Raw genomic sequence first — 17,594 nt, 5'->3', positions numbered from 1 at the left:
GCGCTCGTTGGTGTCTTTCAGACGTTCAAGCTGAACGTGGACAGCCGCGCCGCACTGAAAGATGGCATCATGGAGGACGGCACGGCGCTGCTCGCCATCATGCCCGCCCACCACTCAGGTACGCACGCACACACATTTATTTATGTTTTGAAAGAAAGACCAATCTATGCAAAGATAGCATTTAAGGATTTTCTCAACTGTGGCGAGTACGGATGCCTTGAAATAAAGTCGCGAATCGATAACGGGAAAACCATCAATTGGTTTTGTGTTGCCTTCAGGACTGCGCGACATCCTGCGGATGGTCAGCAGCCAATGGGAGCAGCTGCAGCTTCAGATCCGCCGCCAGCACGCCTGGATGCTGCGCGCCCTAAGACTCATACGGACACGCCTCCTCGTGCACGCCGGCCAATCGCTGCAGCCCGCCCACCGCCCACAGGTGAGAACAACGCTTTGCTTGTGTTCCGGAACGTTTGGTCATCTTCATGACGCGCGCACGCTAAATTGAAGGTGACCTTGACGGAATGGCAAAGTAAAGGTCCGCTTCTTGGAATAAATGCATGACACCATCAAATATTTACAAGAGATTCATTACTGAAGATTAAATAGCCACTCGCATCAATAATTCAGACGCAGCGACTTCATCATCATCATCATCATCATCATCATCATCATCATCATCATCATCATCATCACTTTCAGTGCCACGGCACAATCAGCAAAAATGACTGCAGGTGGCGCCGTGACCACCAGAAACCATCTGTGACCGCGCCTCTCTTTGGTCAAGCAACTAGCATCTGTCTGTACATCCATCATTCCATTGTCCATCCACATGTTCGGCCATCCGTCCATCCATCATTCCATTGTTTGCCCATCCATCCATCTTTCCATTAACCATATGTGCCTTTGTCCATCCATCCATCCATCCATCCATCCATCCATCCATCCATCCATCCATCCATCCATCCATCCATCCATCTTTCCATTATCCATACATCCATCCATCCATCCATCCATCCATCCATCATACATGCATCTTTCCATCCATCAATTGTTCATCCGTTCATTTGTCCTTCCATCATCCATCATCCATCCATCTGTACATCCATCATCCATCATTCATACATCAGTCAATCCGTGCAGACATCCATCCGCTTGTCCATCCATCCATCCCTCCGTCATCTTTCCATCCATCCATCCATCCATCCATCCATCCATCCATCCATCCATCCATCCATCCATCCATCATCCATCAGTCAATCCGTGCAGACATCCGTACGTCTGTCCATCCATCCATCCAGCCATTCAGCTATCCAGCCATCATGCCATTGTTCATCCGTCCATCTGTGAATCCGTCCATCCATCCATTATTGCGTTGGTTTGAAACCTCTTGCAATGTTTTTGTTCTCTTTCAATTCGGCTGTGTCTTTCCGGCACTTCTTCCTTCCTTCCATCTATCCATCCTCCTCTTCCTTCTCTTCCTCCTCTCCTCTCCGCTGGTCGTCTTCGTCGTGGCCTCGCTGGCGGTCTCTTGTGAGTGGAGGGCTGATTCATGTAAATGTCAGGAAATATCACAGTCGGGGTTGTGGGATTAGGCAGCGGGGAGACGATACACGGATAGCAGCAAATAGAAGGCTCTGACAAGACCACCGGCGCGGGGATTAGGACGCGCACGCGCACACACCTGGCGCTCTTCCGAGAGGTGTCGCCGCATTTGAAGGATTTGCTGTGCATGTGGTGAGGATTGTCAAGTGATGCGCGTGCTGTTTTGTTGCATATTGAAGATGGAGGGAAAGGTTGCGTGCCAGTGTCATATTTAACGGCTTAGCCGGATTTGTCTGTCGCGTTGCGTCGGCCGCTCAGCTTTTCGCCACTCACGCCTCCTCCGCAACACGCAAACACCACACGACCAAGATTCTTCTCATGGCGACATGAGCAACCTTTGAAGAAGTCAACGTCAACAATGTCGCAAGAACCGGAGGAGCATCCGTCTCACATCACAACCTTGACCGGCTTCGTCTCATTTTTGTCACAAACGATTGCGCAACATCAGCAAGCTACCGCATGAATGACAACAACAAACATTCCAACATGGCGAACAACTTCAACAACGTTCCAGAAAACGTTGAGCAACATTGCTCGCATTGCTAATGTTGTGATACAAACTATCATCTTTTCATTGAAATATTATCAGGGCTGCGACTGACAATGTTTTCACTCATCGATCAATCTGTCCATTATTTTTTTCAATTCATTAATTTTATGTTGAATTCTCAACCCTTTTGTTGAAAAAACTGACATTTTTCAAATCACTTATAAATCAGTTTAGCCTGTAACGTTTGGAAAAAATGTTGATGATTGTTTTCAACGTAAAAAGCAATTGTTTTATTTTGTTTGAAAGCAAAGACCGAAATCGGGCAACATTTACTGTTGATGAGTGGAAACTATTTTAAATAAAAGAAAATACTAATAATTATCACTTAATTTGATCATCAATTAGTTGTGGATTAATCGCTAAGATGGAAAGCCTGTTTCCAAAATGACAAAACATTGCTTAAACGTGATAACTGACTGTCCAATTATTTTCAGCATTTTTGCACTGTATGTTCACCAACTTGAATACTTTTTGAACAAATGTCGCATATCAAAATGAAAGCCACTTTTTTTTCTTGACTTGACTGACATATTTTAAAACTTCACATTTATCATTACAAAAATGATTTTGACACTTGTGTTTGCTGAACCTTGAAGGCGTGCGAGCAGCATTGACAAAAAAACAAACAAAAAAATAAAAAACAATGTGGATGTTAGTTCCTTATAACAAGGACTCACTAGTCCTGCCCCCGTCCCTTGTCAACCCCCACCCCAGCGCACCACACACGCGCGCGCACACGCACTCCTGTGAGACGGTCTCATTTGATTTTCTGGAACATAGCGAGTGCGACCTCCCCCAGGGAAAGGAGGAGGCGGTAAAAATGTTGGTGCGAGACGACGGCTCCAGATGAGCACATCATCATCATCATCATCATCATCTTCACAACGCACACATCTTATTGGGAATCACACACACACACGTGCACACGCACACACCTGATGTGCCTTTTGTTTAACATTGGGCCGTTTTTGTGTGTATGCGTCTATGTAGGAGGAGGAGAGGAAATATTGAGGTAAAAAGTGATAAGTGACCCCCTGGGTGGCACTTCACACAGCCTGACTTGAATCATGTGCGTGCGTGTTCCTTATCAGTGTAGCTGGTGGAGACAGCTTGTTGGCCTCGGGCTTCCTTTTCACCCCACAGACCCACAACACCGTTTGAGTGAGCGAGACAGGTGTGTTGTGGTGGCTGGATGAAGGTAAAGAGGAAAGAAAGAAAGGACAAGCAGATGACGATATCATCATCTTTTGCACCATGTTTGCTGGAACTTTTTCTTGCAAATGTTTCCACCGGAAATTGACAAAATGTAATTGCATCATTCCAAATCACATTTCTTGTCATTGCCAAGCTTATTTTAGTTCTTTAAAACTAATGGGAAAACTAAAACTAACATTTAAAAACAATTTTGTTAACGAAATAAAAAAAAAACCCAAAACTAACTGAAACGACATTTTATGTGAACAAAACTTAACTAAAACTAACACTAATTCTAGCAAAGATTTCCTTTGTTTTCATCTTTGGTAATGAATTAAATACATAAGCCTTTGGGGATGATTTGAAATATGATTTGAAGTGGATTTATTTTGATAATAACCGGAATAAGGACATTTGAAAGTGTGTCACACAGAAGTGACGTCATCTCGCAGCAGCCAATAGAAAAGCACCAAAAGATGATGTCGCTCCCATGCTGGTTTTTAAATATTGCGCACAAGTAATACACATTAAAAAACAAACAAACAAAAAAAAAACTATAACTAACTAAACTAAAACTAAGCATTTATGAAAGAACTAAAATGAATCAAAACTATCAATACCACCCTGAAAACTCATTTAAAGTAACAAAATTTAAAAAACAAAACTCAAAACGAAATCAAGACAAACTCAAATGCAAAATTCCAAAACTATAATAACCCTGGTCACGACTCGTGCACGAGTACAGAGCAACAAAATTTTACATCTGGATTTTCACATGCGCAAATGTTTCGCAAGTCCGCTAAAAGTCAGCATTTTGACAGTCAACAGAAAATTTGCATTTTTTTTTATTTTTGAATATTTTTGGGTGATCTTAAACACATGAAGAATTCTCAATCCATTATTATACCAAAAAAGAAAAAGAACACATTAAAATTGGGGCACAATGTGCTGAGGTTGGACCCCAAAAGCGCAAACACAAATAAGATTTCAGCTATTTATTCGCATAACATCGAGAGGCGTGGAACAAACTTGACTAGACGAGAAACACCGAGAGTTGCACAGAGGAACAGTGGTAATAATCCGACAAACACACACACTTCTTAGACAGCTACTACAGACAGTGAATCGATCTGATTGGTTATGACTAAGTAAAGCATGGGTGTCAAACATAAGGCCCGCAGGCCGGATCAGGCCCGCAAAGGGGTTTAACCCGGCCCACGATATGATTTTGTAAAGTAAAAAATAATTTATGTCATGTCGGACCAATTAATCAGCTGGTCACAATCAAAACATAAATTTATAATTTCACAAGCAGTTCTCAGATGAGCAATGCAACTTGTACGGGGATTCGTACTAGATGCCATTATTTAACGCACAACTTAAAGTTACAGTTTGATAAAAAAAAAAAAAAAATTAAATCATAGATCGACATAAACATGTTAAATACGACACAAATTAATTACTGGTAACACAATAGATATGACAAGGATTAACATCCTTACAACATTAACTCATTTGCTCCCAAAAACGTGTAAATACGTTGTATTTTAAATATTAACAGTGTTCCAAAGACGTATTTATACGTTTTCTTTCTTTTTTTTTTTATTTTTTATGATAGAGCATACAGAAGGCTTTGATGCAGCCTCTGAACTTAAGAGAACTGCTGAAGCAATGGTAGTTATTACAAAAATGCCTAGCAAGTGGCAACAGAGGATAAGAGATCAATGAGGGCCCTGTTACAACAAGCTGTTTCCCCCATAGTTTTAAACAGATTTGTGAATCATGATAAAACTTAGCTATATTCTAATGCCAATTGCTGAAAAACGGAAACAGATAGAAATATACTTTTTTTCTGATAAAAGAAGAGACGGTAATATTTCTTTTGGTAGGTTCCATGTTTTTATAACAATAGGACACAATATTCTGTGGGCCTTGCAAAAATAAGTCAAAATCCAGGAAAACAGCCGGGAGCGAAGGAAATTGCTTCAGTGAAAATAGCGGCGAGTGAATGCGTTAACTGCGCCACACAATGCATTCTGGGAACAATATATATGCACAACAGGTAGATTTAACACATCCAGAACACATACAGGCAAAGTGTTGCCACGTTACATTTGCATCCATGTTATTTTTTGGAACAGTATGATTCAAGTTGAGCTCCGTAATTTAGGGCTAGCGAAAATCTGCATATAATTGATGGCAAAAGTTATATACCATTATTTTACCGATCCGGCCCGCTTGGTAATATATTTTCCTCCATGCGGCCCCTGAGCTAATATGAGTTTGACAAGGATTAAAGATTGACATCACAAAGCTCCTGACATCAGGTGGGCTGCTCGCCAGCTTGATCGCGAGATGCTGTGACTATCGCGAGACCGGTAGCGAGACTGGGAAAATCTAACATGGCGGCGCCCTGCTGCTAAAATAGAATTAGCTTTATATTTCTAATTAAACCCGAATTTAACGACTAGATAAATTCGATTTTTTTCTTTTCTAAGAAAGATCTGAAATATTATCCAGTGTGGACGACTTCGAACGCTTTATTGACGATTATTTTTATAGCTGCGCGATGGATGATCTGGTGGCTAGTCGTGATAATCCTTCGAAAAAAAGGAAAAATGACTCGTCAACAGATACGGATGATTTAGTAACCGCTGACGTATCGGTGAGTATGCTGGATTCCATAAATAAAAAACTTGACGTCCTCTGTCTTATCCGCGAGGACGTCAAAGAATTAAAGGCAAGTTTGGAATTCGTTAGCCAACAGGTAAGCGATCTCCAACGAGATAATTCCGAGCTACGCTCCTCTCTCGTCGCTGTCACAGCCGAGTTGGAGACGATTAAAAAGGAAAATAAAATGCTAAAGGAAACGGTCTTAGATGTTCAATCCCGTAGTATGCGGGAAAATCTAATATTTTCAGGTATATCCGAAAATACCCCAGATAATCCAGAGAGCGAGATAAAAAAATTTATGACATTATCGCTAAAGATCCCTCAGGAGACGGTAAATAATATCTCTTTTCACCGTGTACACCGGCTCGGAGCTCGTAAGGGCAATAAGCCCCGTCCTATTATTGCTAAGTTCGAACATTTTAAACATAAAGAATTGGTAAAAAGTAAAGGACGGGAGCTCAAAGGGACATCTTTCGGGATGAATGATCAATTCCCAAGAGAGATAAACGAGCGGCGAAAAGTACTGTTTCCTATAATGAAACAAAATAGACAGGAGGGTAAACGGACTTCGATGGTCGTTGATAAATTATATATCGACGGCCAGCTATTCTGAAACCCAACCTCGACCCCTTGGCTGTTCTAACTGATAATTGGTAGAGCATTGTAGAGTATTGTGTGATTATTTGACGTATGTATATGTATGTGTATGTATATGTGTATATATGTATATGTATGTATATGTATATATATGTGTATGTATATGTATGTATATGTATGGATAATGGGTTACGAAACTGAGAATATGAATTTATATCATGTATAGGCTATATAATAATAATAATAATAATAATAATAATAATATAAAAATATATTCTTAAAAAAAAATAAAAAAATAATAATAATAAAAATAATAATCTCGCTTAGGTCACTATTTACTGGTGTATTGTTATGTTGAATCCCCTACAGATTTCCTTCACACTCACTTCCCCCCTCGTTTCTTCACTATTATACTTATCTACTTGTTATCTCTCTCTTTATATAAATTGCCTAATTACTCTTTTGCTATCATACAATATGTTAATATTAATAAGCAGCTCATATAGATGTATACATAAGACTGAGTCTATATTGCTTGTATGCAGAAATGAGTTCTGGTCTCCTGGAATGTGTGTGGCGCTCGCTCCCAGGCAAAAAGAATAAAAATTTTAGACCATCTCTCAAAATTTAAGGCAGATATTTGTCTCCTACAAGAAACCCACTTACAAAAATCAGAAGAAAAATTATTTATAGATAAAAATTTTAGTCAAGTTTACTCTGCCTCCTATAATAGTAGACAAAGAGGTGTCTCTATACTTATTTATTCTTTACTCTAAATAATATAGTAACAGATTTAGAGGGCCGATATATTATTATCCTGGTAACTATATTTATTAATAAAGTATATACAATTGGTAATTTATATGCCCCAAATAATGATGACCCGGATTTTTTCCATGAATTTTTCTCTCGGTTACTCGATTTAGCAACAAATTCTACTATTATTATTGGAGGTGATTTTAACACGGTCTTAAACCCATTAATAGATCGTTCTAATAATACGATATATACAAGGCGATTACGATCCGCTAAAGTAATAGATGAATATATGGAGGATTTTGGCCTCAGCGATGGCTGGAGACTTCAAAACCCAACTAAGAAGGAATTTACTTTCTTCTCTGCGGTGCACCGATCATTCTCAAGAATTGATTTTTTCCTTACAAATAATTCTATTGTTGATAAAACTGCTATAAAAATACATTCTAGAATTATAAGTGATCATGCACCAGTCTCCCTCACTCTACAAATTGACTCTACCTTTAAACTACCCCCGATATGGCGTTTTAACATCTCACTACTGAAAGACGTAGAGTTTGATAAAATTATTAGAAGGGAATGGGCAGATTTTTTGGAAATAAATGACTCTCCAAATATATATCCATCCCTTCTCTGGGAAGCAGGGAAAGCGGTAATTAGAGGGAAAATTATATCATATTCAACTTATAAAAAGAAACAGGATCAAAAATTAGAAAAATACCTGGAAGATAAAATTAAACAACTAACGGATGAATATGCAATAAACCCAAATAATCAAATATGGACGGAACTACAGAATATAAAAATACAGTTAGATAACATGTTATCTAAAAATACAGAGTTTATAATACAACAGTTGAGATATAATAATTTTGAATATAATAATAAATCAGGTATACTTCTGGCAAATCAACTTCAACGGAATCGGGAAAAATCTCTTATAACGGCTATTAAAGATATAAATGGTGAATGCACACAATCACCAAAAGAAATTAACCATATTTTTTATAACTATTATCGAAATCTATACTCAGAAATTAATAGACCTAACCCTGAACATATTGAGGTATTCCTAAATAGCTTAAATATACCTCAGTTATCTACTGAACATAAAGATACTCTAGATGCCCCGCTTACTATAGATGAGTTGTATCGTGCTTTAGATAGTATGCCTAATGGCAGAGCACCTGGTCCAGACGGCTATCCGGCTATATTTTTTTAAACATTTCTGGTTAATGTTTGCTCCATTATTTCTAAGAGTAGTAACTGAAATTAAAACTAAGGGTGATATACGTCAACATATGAATATAGCAGCAATTAAACTTTTATTAAAGCCAGAAAAAGACCCCACCCTCCCGTCAAGTTACCGACCGATATCACTACTTAATACCGATATTAAAATTATCGCTAAGGCCTTGGCATCTAGACTAGAGACAGTAATCTCGACAATTATTCATAGCGATCAAACAGGTTTTATTAAAGTTCGTCATTCTACTAATAATATTAGGAGGCTCTTTAACTTGATTAGTATGTCACAGCGGTATGATAAAAAGGCAGTTGTTATTTCGCTGTATGCAGAAAAAGCCTTCGATAAAGTTAACTGGTCCTTCCTCTTTGCTGTCTTAAATAAATTTGGCTTCGGGGAGTCATTCATTCAATGGGTCTCAATATTATATGATTCTCCTAAAGCAACAGTTACTACTAATGGGATTACATCACAGAGTTTTACTCTACAAAGAGGTACAAGACAAGGGTGCCCAATGTCTCCTTTATTATTTGCTATATTTATTGAGCCGCTTGCATTAGCTATACGTCAGGATAGATGGATCCAAGGAATCCACTCCGGGACAATAGAACATAAAATTAATCTATATGCCGATGATATATTACTCTATTTAGAAGAACCTGCTATCTCGTTAGGGGAAGCATTTAACTTAATAACTAAATTCTCTCACTTATCAGATTACTCTATTAACTGGACAAAATCAACATTGTTACCTATTACAGAAAATTCATGGAACCCTACAAGTCAGGATCCACACTACTCCTTTCCTACAGGTAATTTAAAATACTTAGGTGTTAAAATTTCACCTAAGTTAACTGAATGAACTTCTTTAAATTTTTTACCATTATTGGATAGCATCCGTAGTGACCTGGAGCGCTGGAATAATCTTCCGATCTCTTTAATAGGACGGATAGCTACTATAAAAATGAAAGTTTTACCAAAGATTAATTATTTATTTTCAATGATTCCATTTAAACCTACGTCTAACTGGTTCCAATCGCTGGACTCTGCTATCATAAAATTCTATTGGAATAAAAAAAAAAGCCAAAATTGGTCTATCTACTCTTCAGGAAAGTAAATCTAAAGGAGGTTTAGAGGCACCAAACTTTATGTACTATTATATAGCTAATCAACTACAATATCTTGTGCTATGGACACAACCCAACAGAGATACTAACTGTTGGTTGGAATTGGAGCAGAAGGATTGTAATAATCTTAGACTGTTAGATTTACTCTTTATTACAAAATCAATAAAACAACATAATTGTTTTAGAAACCCAATGATAGCCGCCACCCTGACTGCCTGGTGGAAGGCATTAGAAATTTCAAACTCCCAATTGGCGCCCTGTGGGCTCTCTCCCATTTGGCATAACCCCGACTTTCAACTTAATAATCAGTCGTTCCATTTAAGCTTATGGGAGCAGAAAGGAATTACACACCTTCATCATCTTTTCTCAGATAATAAGTTTATATCGTATACAAACTTGGTCCAGAAATATGAAATAAAAAATGGAAATTTCTTACATTATCTGCAAGTTAAAAATATGGTCAAGAAACAAATCCCAACACTTCAGGATACGCTCCAACTGCCTGTCTTAGCTAAAGATATTATAAAGCTTTCTCCAACAACAATAAAGAAAATATCAAAAATACATAAGTTATTTTTATACACAAATAAAACGTATTTACCGACTTTAAAATGGGAAAAAGACTTGTCTATAGTTCCGGAACCAGACTTTTGGACCCAAATCTGTGAAAATGTATTTAAAATGACCAAACAGACAAATTTGCAACTTATCCAATATAAGATACTTCATAGAACATATATTACACAATATATGATGAAAAAAATGGGACTCTCTGACTCCGACATTTGTCTCCAGTGCTCACAAAACACTGCCGATACTTATCTTCATGCTTTATGGTCATGTACTCCAGTGATGCATTTCTGGACTAAAATCTTGGAAAAACTCGCTGATATATTAAACTGTAGGCTTCCTTTATCTCCAAGATTGTGTTTACTAGGTGACTAAACAATAATTGAGCTACCATGTAAACAATCTCAATCTATACTTATAGCCCTTACTATTGCTAAAAAAATAATCCTTGTCAATTGGAAAAATAAACAATCTCTAAATATCGACCACTGGTTAAACTTACTAATAAATTATATCTCAATGGAAAAAATCTCTGCCTTAAATAAAAATCAAGTATCAAGATTTAAACAAATATGGTCTATGTACATAGAATATTTTAATCTTAATTTGGCAACTTAATCCTGCCTAGATTCTGCCTGTTAACGAGAGCCACCAGATCGTTACTTTTGTTTTCGCTGCTTCTGTATTTGGTATTTTGTGTCTGATTGTTTTTATTTTTATATAGTCAGGAACCTAGTTGCTGCTAGTGGGCTCGAGCACACCACACTATACGACACTATACTCACTAACTCCTTAAGATTTATTTCTAGTGGGCACTAAGCATCAACACTTGGTGTTACTGCATGCTAATTAGTCAATTTTCTTGACGCCGTGCCCCGTGGTCGGGCGGGGGTAGCTCAAGCCCAACCCCCCCCCCCCCCCCCCCCCCCCCCCCCCCGCCCCCCGTTCTCTGCTCGGTAGCGGTTGCGTCTTGGCCACTCCCTGGGCCCCCTGTGGGGTGCGGTGTTGGGGTGCTTTCCCTGGTGCCCGGGGCGGTGCCGTCCCGGCGCGGTCCGCTGCTCCGTGCCCGGCGGCGCGGTTCGGGGCGGGTGGGCCTCTGGTGTGCCCCGTGGTGTTGGGGGTCGGGGTGTGTTCGGGGGTTTGGGGGCCGGGGGTGGCGGGGCCTGGGTCGTGGCGGGTGGCGGGTTTGGGTGGGGTGCGGGGGGGTCGTGGGGGGATGGGGGCTGGGGACCGGTGGGGCGCTGTGGAGGCCCGCCGGGCCTCGTTCTGCGGCCTTGGGCTCGGGGGTGTGGGCCGGGGCTGGGGCGGGGGTGTTCCGGGCGTCTGGGTCGGCTCGCCGACCGGTGTCCGCTCGGGTGGCTTGGGGGTGGCCTTGGTGCTGCCGCGGCCTGGGGGTTCCGGGGGGGGGGGGCGGTGCTCGCTTTGCTGGACCGTGGTTTGACGGCTTTTTTCTTTGGTGGTGGTCCTTATGCATGCCAGATCCATCGCACCAGCATCTACTGAAACTCAAACAGAATTTGCCTCTCCCTTCCACAGCCCCTTGAATCAGTGGGTGCTGGTCTCTGTGGATCTCACTTTGCTTTATCTATCCTTCCCTCCTTCCTCTCTTTAGTTTTTCCTCTGGTCACTTGAGATCTCAATTTATTGGAAGTTTGAGGTTTCTGGGGTTGGCATAAGACTCTGGTTTTGTAACCACGCAGGAGGGGTTTGGTTGGTGCTGGATTTCACTTTGATGGATTGGATGTACTGGCTTCTATGGATCTCACTCTGCCTCATCGATCCTTCCCTCCTTCCTCTCTTTAGTTTTTCGTTTGGTCTCTTGAGATCTCGCTAATTTGTTGGAATTTAGAGGCTTCCAGGGTTGGCGTAAGACTTTGATTTTGTAACCATGGGGAAGGCAGGAAGTGTTTGATCGGTGCTGAATTTCACTTTGATTTATCTTTCTTTTCTCTTTATTTTTTCTGACCTTTTCTCTGGTCTCCTGACCATTTGAACCTCACGACTCTGGCAAGATTGTGAAGTACCTGGTTAAGGCAAAGGGTAATGGGATATTTACAAGGTTTTAGGTGAATTAATGAGTATAAATTTATACGTATTTGCACGCACGCAAACGCACACACGCAAACGCACCCCTACACACACACACACACACACACACACACACACACACACACACACACAAAAAGAAAAGAAAAAAAGAGCAATGATGATAAGACGTTGAATCGGTAAGACTACCGAATGAACAATTCTGAGCTCTTTTAAAAAAACAAAAAAAACAAACAAAAAAAAAGCTCCTGACATCACATAGCTTTCACATAACTTAAAACCAGTTGAAACTAGATGCTGTTACATCAGTTCAAAACAGACACTTGACCTCACAGTCAATGAACCCAAACTTAACCCTGGCGTGACCCAGACATCACATACAGTAAGTGTGCCACTCAGGGAGAATTGTTTGCGAGTGTGAACATTAAAACGAGTTAAAGAACCATTGAAAATGTTTAGAATATATGCATGTGTATATAGGAGATTCATTTCAATTCTTTAAAGCCTTATTAAAAATAAAAAAAAATAACTCGGTTAACAAAGTTGTATTGACTTCCTGTTGCGGCCTCTAACTTGCAGGCAAACTAAGCCACAGGTGTGAAGACGGACGCAAGTTAGTTTGACTTTCACTTATGATTTCACAAATGTGTCATTTTTTTGCACTTTAACTGAGCCAAATTCAAATGGCGTCTTTTGACGTATCGTGTCAGAGCAAACGATCCTGCTTTGTTCAAGTTCCCTCTATGAGGACTCGTTCATTGAAGACACGAAACCTGCAAGACAAAAGTTTACATCAGGGAAAAACAACAACAACAAAAAGAGGAGCCCATTTCCAACCTTTTTTTGGACAAATGTGATTTATTAGAAAGGTCATTGTTGGTCAAATGTTTTTGATTTGATTGTTCTACTTTAACTCCAATAATTTACTCAAGTAGTTACAAGTGTTGAAGAAAAAAATAAAGTAGAAGCAGAAGTGGAGAAATGTGATTGCAGTTCCAAAAAAAAAAAATGAAATCCGTGAAATAGTTAGCTTTATGCTTTATATTTATGATAAATGTTTGAATGCTCGAAAACCCTTCACAACACGTTTCTCATCGAGACATTTACATTTTCTCACATTTCTCTCTTGTTTAAACATTCTCAAAAATCCGCAATATAGTGAGGCCGCAAAAAGTGAAGCGCGTTATAGCGAGGGAAGACTGTCATCACATTGAATTAGTTCAAAAAATTGAACTGCTTGACAGCTCATCTACAGTGGGGTGAAAAAAAAAGTATTTGCCCAGTTTCCCATACACTTACCATTGGATTTTGCCCACATAATTGTTTTTTTTAATCCCACTATAAGAAAATGGATGGATGGATGGATGGATGGATGGATATCAAATGTGAAAGTAGAGTGAGTTGACTTTGAAGTGAGGATAAGAAGAAACGAGCGTAAACATTTATGTGCATGTCGTCGGCCCTGTGACTCATTTAAATAATGTCCTGAGGTTATTACAATTTCAGAAGAAAAAAAAAATGATGCCCCGTTGGACCAGTGCCTGATACCTGGAACCACCAATCAGACGCCGGCGCCTCACTTTCCATAATTTAAGATTAAACTCGGAGCTTCGGTTTGCTGTTAATCCGCGTTTAAGTCGCGGTCATTTACTCCGTGTGCGTGCGTGCATGCGTGTGTATGTGTGTGCGTGTTGCCGCCAGCACACACGCACACGCACACGCACAGGTATGCACATGAATGAATATGAAGTGTTGATGCATTAAAGATGATGTTGAAATATATCATGCAAACAAACTTTCAAGTTTTTTTGAAGCGTGTTTTCCCACACGCTTGACTTTGAAATTTTGTCAAAACTCTTTCATTTGTTAAAGGGACAGTGTGTAGATGTTTTTTTTTTTTTTTTTTTTTGCCATCTAGTGGTGAACTAATAGAATGATAGGAGCTGCTGCATTTTGGTGCTTTCGTAGTGCCACTTGGCAAGCGAGTGCACCGCCAAAGACGACATTTGCAATCTTCTTCTCCTTTGGGAATCCGGAGCAGAAAGATGGCCACCAAACATGGCCGCCCCCTGTAAGGTGCAACGTGCGCGACCCATGTAATAGAATTCGCCATGACTAGACCTACCTTTAGATCCAAAAAATGGACATTGATGTGACAAACCTTTTTTTTTCTATATTATTGAAATTTATAGCGTGTTTTTCAAATGAATGAACATTGAAAAAGAGAGAGAGAAACTTTTTTTTTTTTTTTAAAGTTTACATTTTTTTCCTCCGCCGGACGTGCAGACGTGAGCTAAATGAACAAGTTGTAACTCATGTGAAATAATGACGGATGTGTCAGGTGCTCCAAAAACCTCGTTGATAAAAGTCAGTTTATGGAAAGTATATTTGAATAATTCGTATGTGTTTGCCGATGGCGGCGTGACGCACAAAATTCTTTGATAGTCGGGAAGTCTTTCATGTTCACAATTTGTAATGATGTGGATTTAAAAGTTTTTTTTTTTTTTTTTTTTCCCCCCCACATCATTACACTTTGATGGATGTTACCCAGTGCAGTCCATAAATGTTTTTTTTTTTTTTTTTTTTTTTTAATTATTATTTGAGCTGTCAAACACGGCTGCTGAAAGGCTTGATTGAAATCCAAATGAAATGAAAGTGTCTTCAAATGAAATGAAAAATTACTTTCCCATTTTGCACGTCCTGCAGGTGGGCAGAAAATGCGATACTTTTACTTGAGTAACTTTTGCATCTTGTTGGAGTAGTTTGACGCGACATACTTTTCTTGAGTGATTTTGCCAAGAAGAAACAGTACTTTTACTCTATTTACTCAAGTAACTTTCCAAAAATGAGCATCCGTCCATACAGAAGTTCTCGTCACATTTAGTGCAACATACTTTTGACTTTTATTTGTATTTTTGGAGGGAAGAAACAACATTTTTACTTTTTTTTTTTTTTTTTTTACATACTCAAGTAATCAAAATGGTTACATTTACTTCAATGTCTTTTGGGAGAAATTAGTCATTTTAATGCAAAATACTTTTGATTTGAGTATTTTTGTCAAGAGGAAATGTAATTTTCATTCTAATGACATTAACCCAGATAGCTTTTTGAGATAAATTGTCAGATGAATTTTAGTGAGCCAAGTAATCCCGAAGTATGAGTATTCTTACTTGAATACAAATTGTGCAATCTAATCGACATAGCTCACAATTGACTTACGGTACTCAAGTCTTTTCACAAAATGCTAACTCTTACGTCATCATTTGGAGGGCAGATTGTATCGTATTTGTGTCTGCTCAATGGATTTCAGCATTTTGAATTTGAGTAAGGGAAGAGATTTTGATATTTTTGTGCGACAAAGTGGCGGAGTCCTCACCGATGCGCGTGTGCGTGTGGAACATTGCCTTCCATTTATTTTTCATTAGGGAGTGTGGAGAAATAAATCAGCCCACCAGGAGAAAACACACACGCACACACACATTTGTAGATGTAAACATCTGCGCACATTTACACACACATCCGCAATCACGCACACACACACACGCACACGCACACACGCCCCGTCCTGGCGACTCAATTACACCTCCCCCTCATCCTCCTCGTCCTCCCCCCTCGCTGCTCTCAAAGCCAATCAAAAGCACATTTCAACATTTTCACTTGTTTGTATTCATACACACACGCACACGCACGCACACAATATTTTATCTGCGTGGTTGGCCAAACCCAATGAAATCTGCATGTTGTTCTCAGTAAATAATTCAGTCTATACAAGATGGATGGATGGATGGATGAGAGGTACATGATGGGGACGGATGCAAGGATATAATGGACAATTGGATGAGCTTGATGGACGGATGACAGCAAATGATAGATGGGGAAAGGGGTGGATGGATGGACAAGATGGATGGATGGGTGGATGGTGGATGGTTGGATGACGGCCAACGACAAATGATGGTGGGATGGATGGACAATGGCTGGACGGATGGACAATGGATGGACTGATGGATGGATGCACAGATGGACAGAATGATGAATGGATGATGGATGAATGGACATACAGATAGACAATGGATGGATGGATGGATGGACAGATGGATGGAAGGATGAATGGATGATGGATGAATGAACATACAGAGAGACAATGGAAAAATGGATGGATGGATGGATGGATGGATGGATGGATGGATGGACAGACAATGGAATAATGGATGGATGGATGGATGGACGGATGAACAATTGATGGACGGACAGATGGATGGATGGACGGATGAACCATGGCATGATGGATGGATGGATGGATGAATGGATGGATGAGAGATACAGGATGGGGGTTGGATGCAAGGATATAATGGACAATCGGATGAGCTTGATGGATGGATGACAGCAAATGATGGATGGGGAAAAGGGTGGATGGATGGACAAGATGGCTGATGGTTGGATGACCGCCAATGACTAATGATGGATGGATGGATGGATGGATGGATGGATGGACAAGATGGCTGATGGTTGGATGACCGCCGATGACTAATGATGGATGGATGGATGGATAGATGGATGGATGGATGGATGGATGGACAGATTGACGGAAGGAAAAGAAGGATGAATGGATGATGGATGGATGAACATATGGATAGACCATAGAAAGATGGACAGATGGACAGATGGATAGATGAACAATGGCATGATGGATGGATGGACAAACAATGGATGGATGGACGGACAATGGAATGGTGGATGGATGGATGGATGGATGGATGGATGGATGGATGGACGGACGGACGGACGGATGAACAATGGCATGATGGATGGATGGATGGATGGGTGGATGGATGGATGGGTGGATGGATAAATGAACATACGGATAGACAATGGATGGATGGATGGATGGAAAGACAGTGGAATGATGGATGGATGGACGGACAGATGGATGCATGGACGAATGGACGGATGAACAATTGATGGACGGACGGCTGGATGGATGAACAATTGATGGACAGACAGACAGATGGATGGATGGACGGATGAGCAATAGCCTGATGGATGGATGGATGGATGGATGATGTGATGGTGTCCGTCAAAAGCATCAAATCGCCTGAATGTGATTGCTGACATGCTGTGACATGATTTTGGATGTTGGTCCTGGCTAGCTCGCCAAATTGTGCACTTGCCTACGTTCTCGTGTGGAAAACGGCATGCAAGCATGCAGTTGGCTCGTCTCCTCATTCGTGTGCCT

General features: G+C 40.2%; 1 protein-coding gene across 3 annotated transcripts in view; it reads left to right on the top strand.

Moving 5' to 3' along the window:
- The window catches only part of akap6 (A kinase (PRKA) anchor protein 6), an 88,925-nt gene that overhangs the window by 29,186 nt on the left and 42,145 nt on the right, over positions 1 to 17,594 (top strand). For all 3 annotated transcript variants that reach the window (XM_077538708.1, XM_077538709.1, XM_077538707.1), the window contains exons 13-14: positions 22 to 118; positions 279 to 436. In XM_077538708.1, the coding sequence (XP_077394834.1) occupies positions 22 to 118; positions 279 to 436 (255 nt within the window). The remainder of the gene's footprint in view (positions 1 to 21; positions 119 to 278; positions 437 to 17,594) is intronic.

This window comes from Festucalex cinctus, chromosome 12 (assembly GCF_051991245.1).
Source record: "Festucalex cinctus isolate MCC-2025b chromosome 12, RoL_Fcin_1.0, whole genome shotgun sequence".
In the NCBI taxonomy this organism is placed as follows: domain Eukaryota; kingdom Metazoa; phylum Chordata; class Actinopteri; order Syngnathiformes; family Syngnathidae; genus Festucalex; species Festucalex cinctus.
This window is presented reverse-complemented; position numbering and strand designations above follow the sequence as displayed.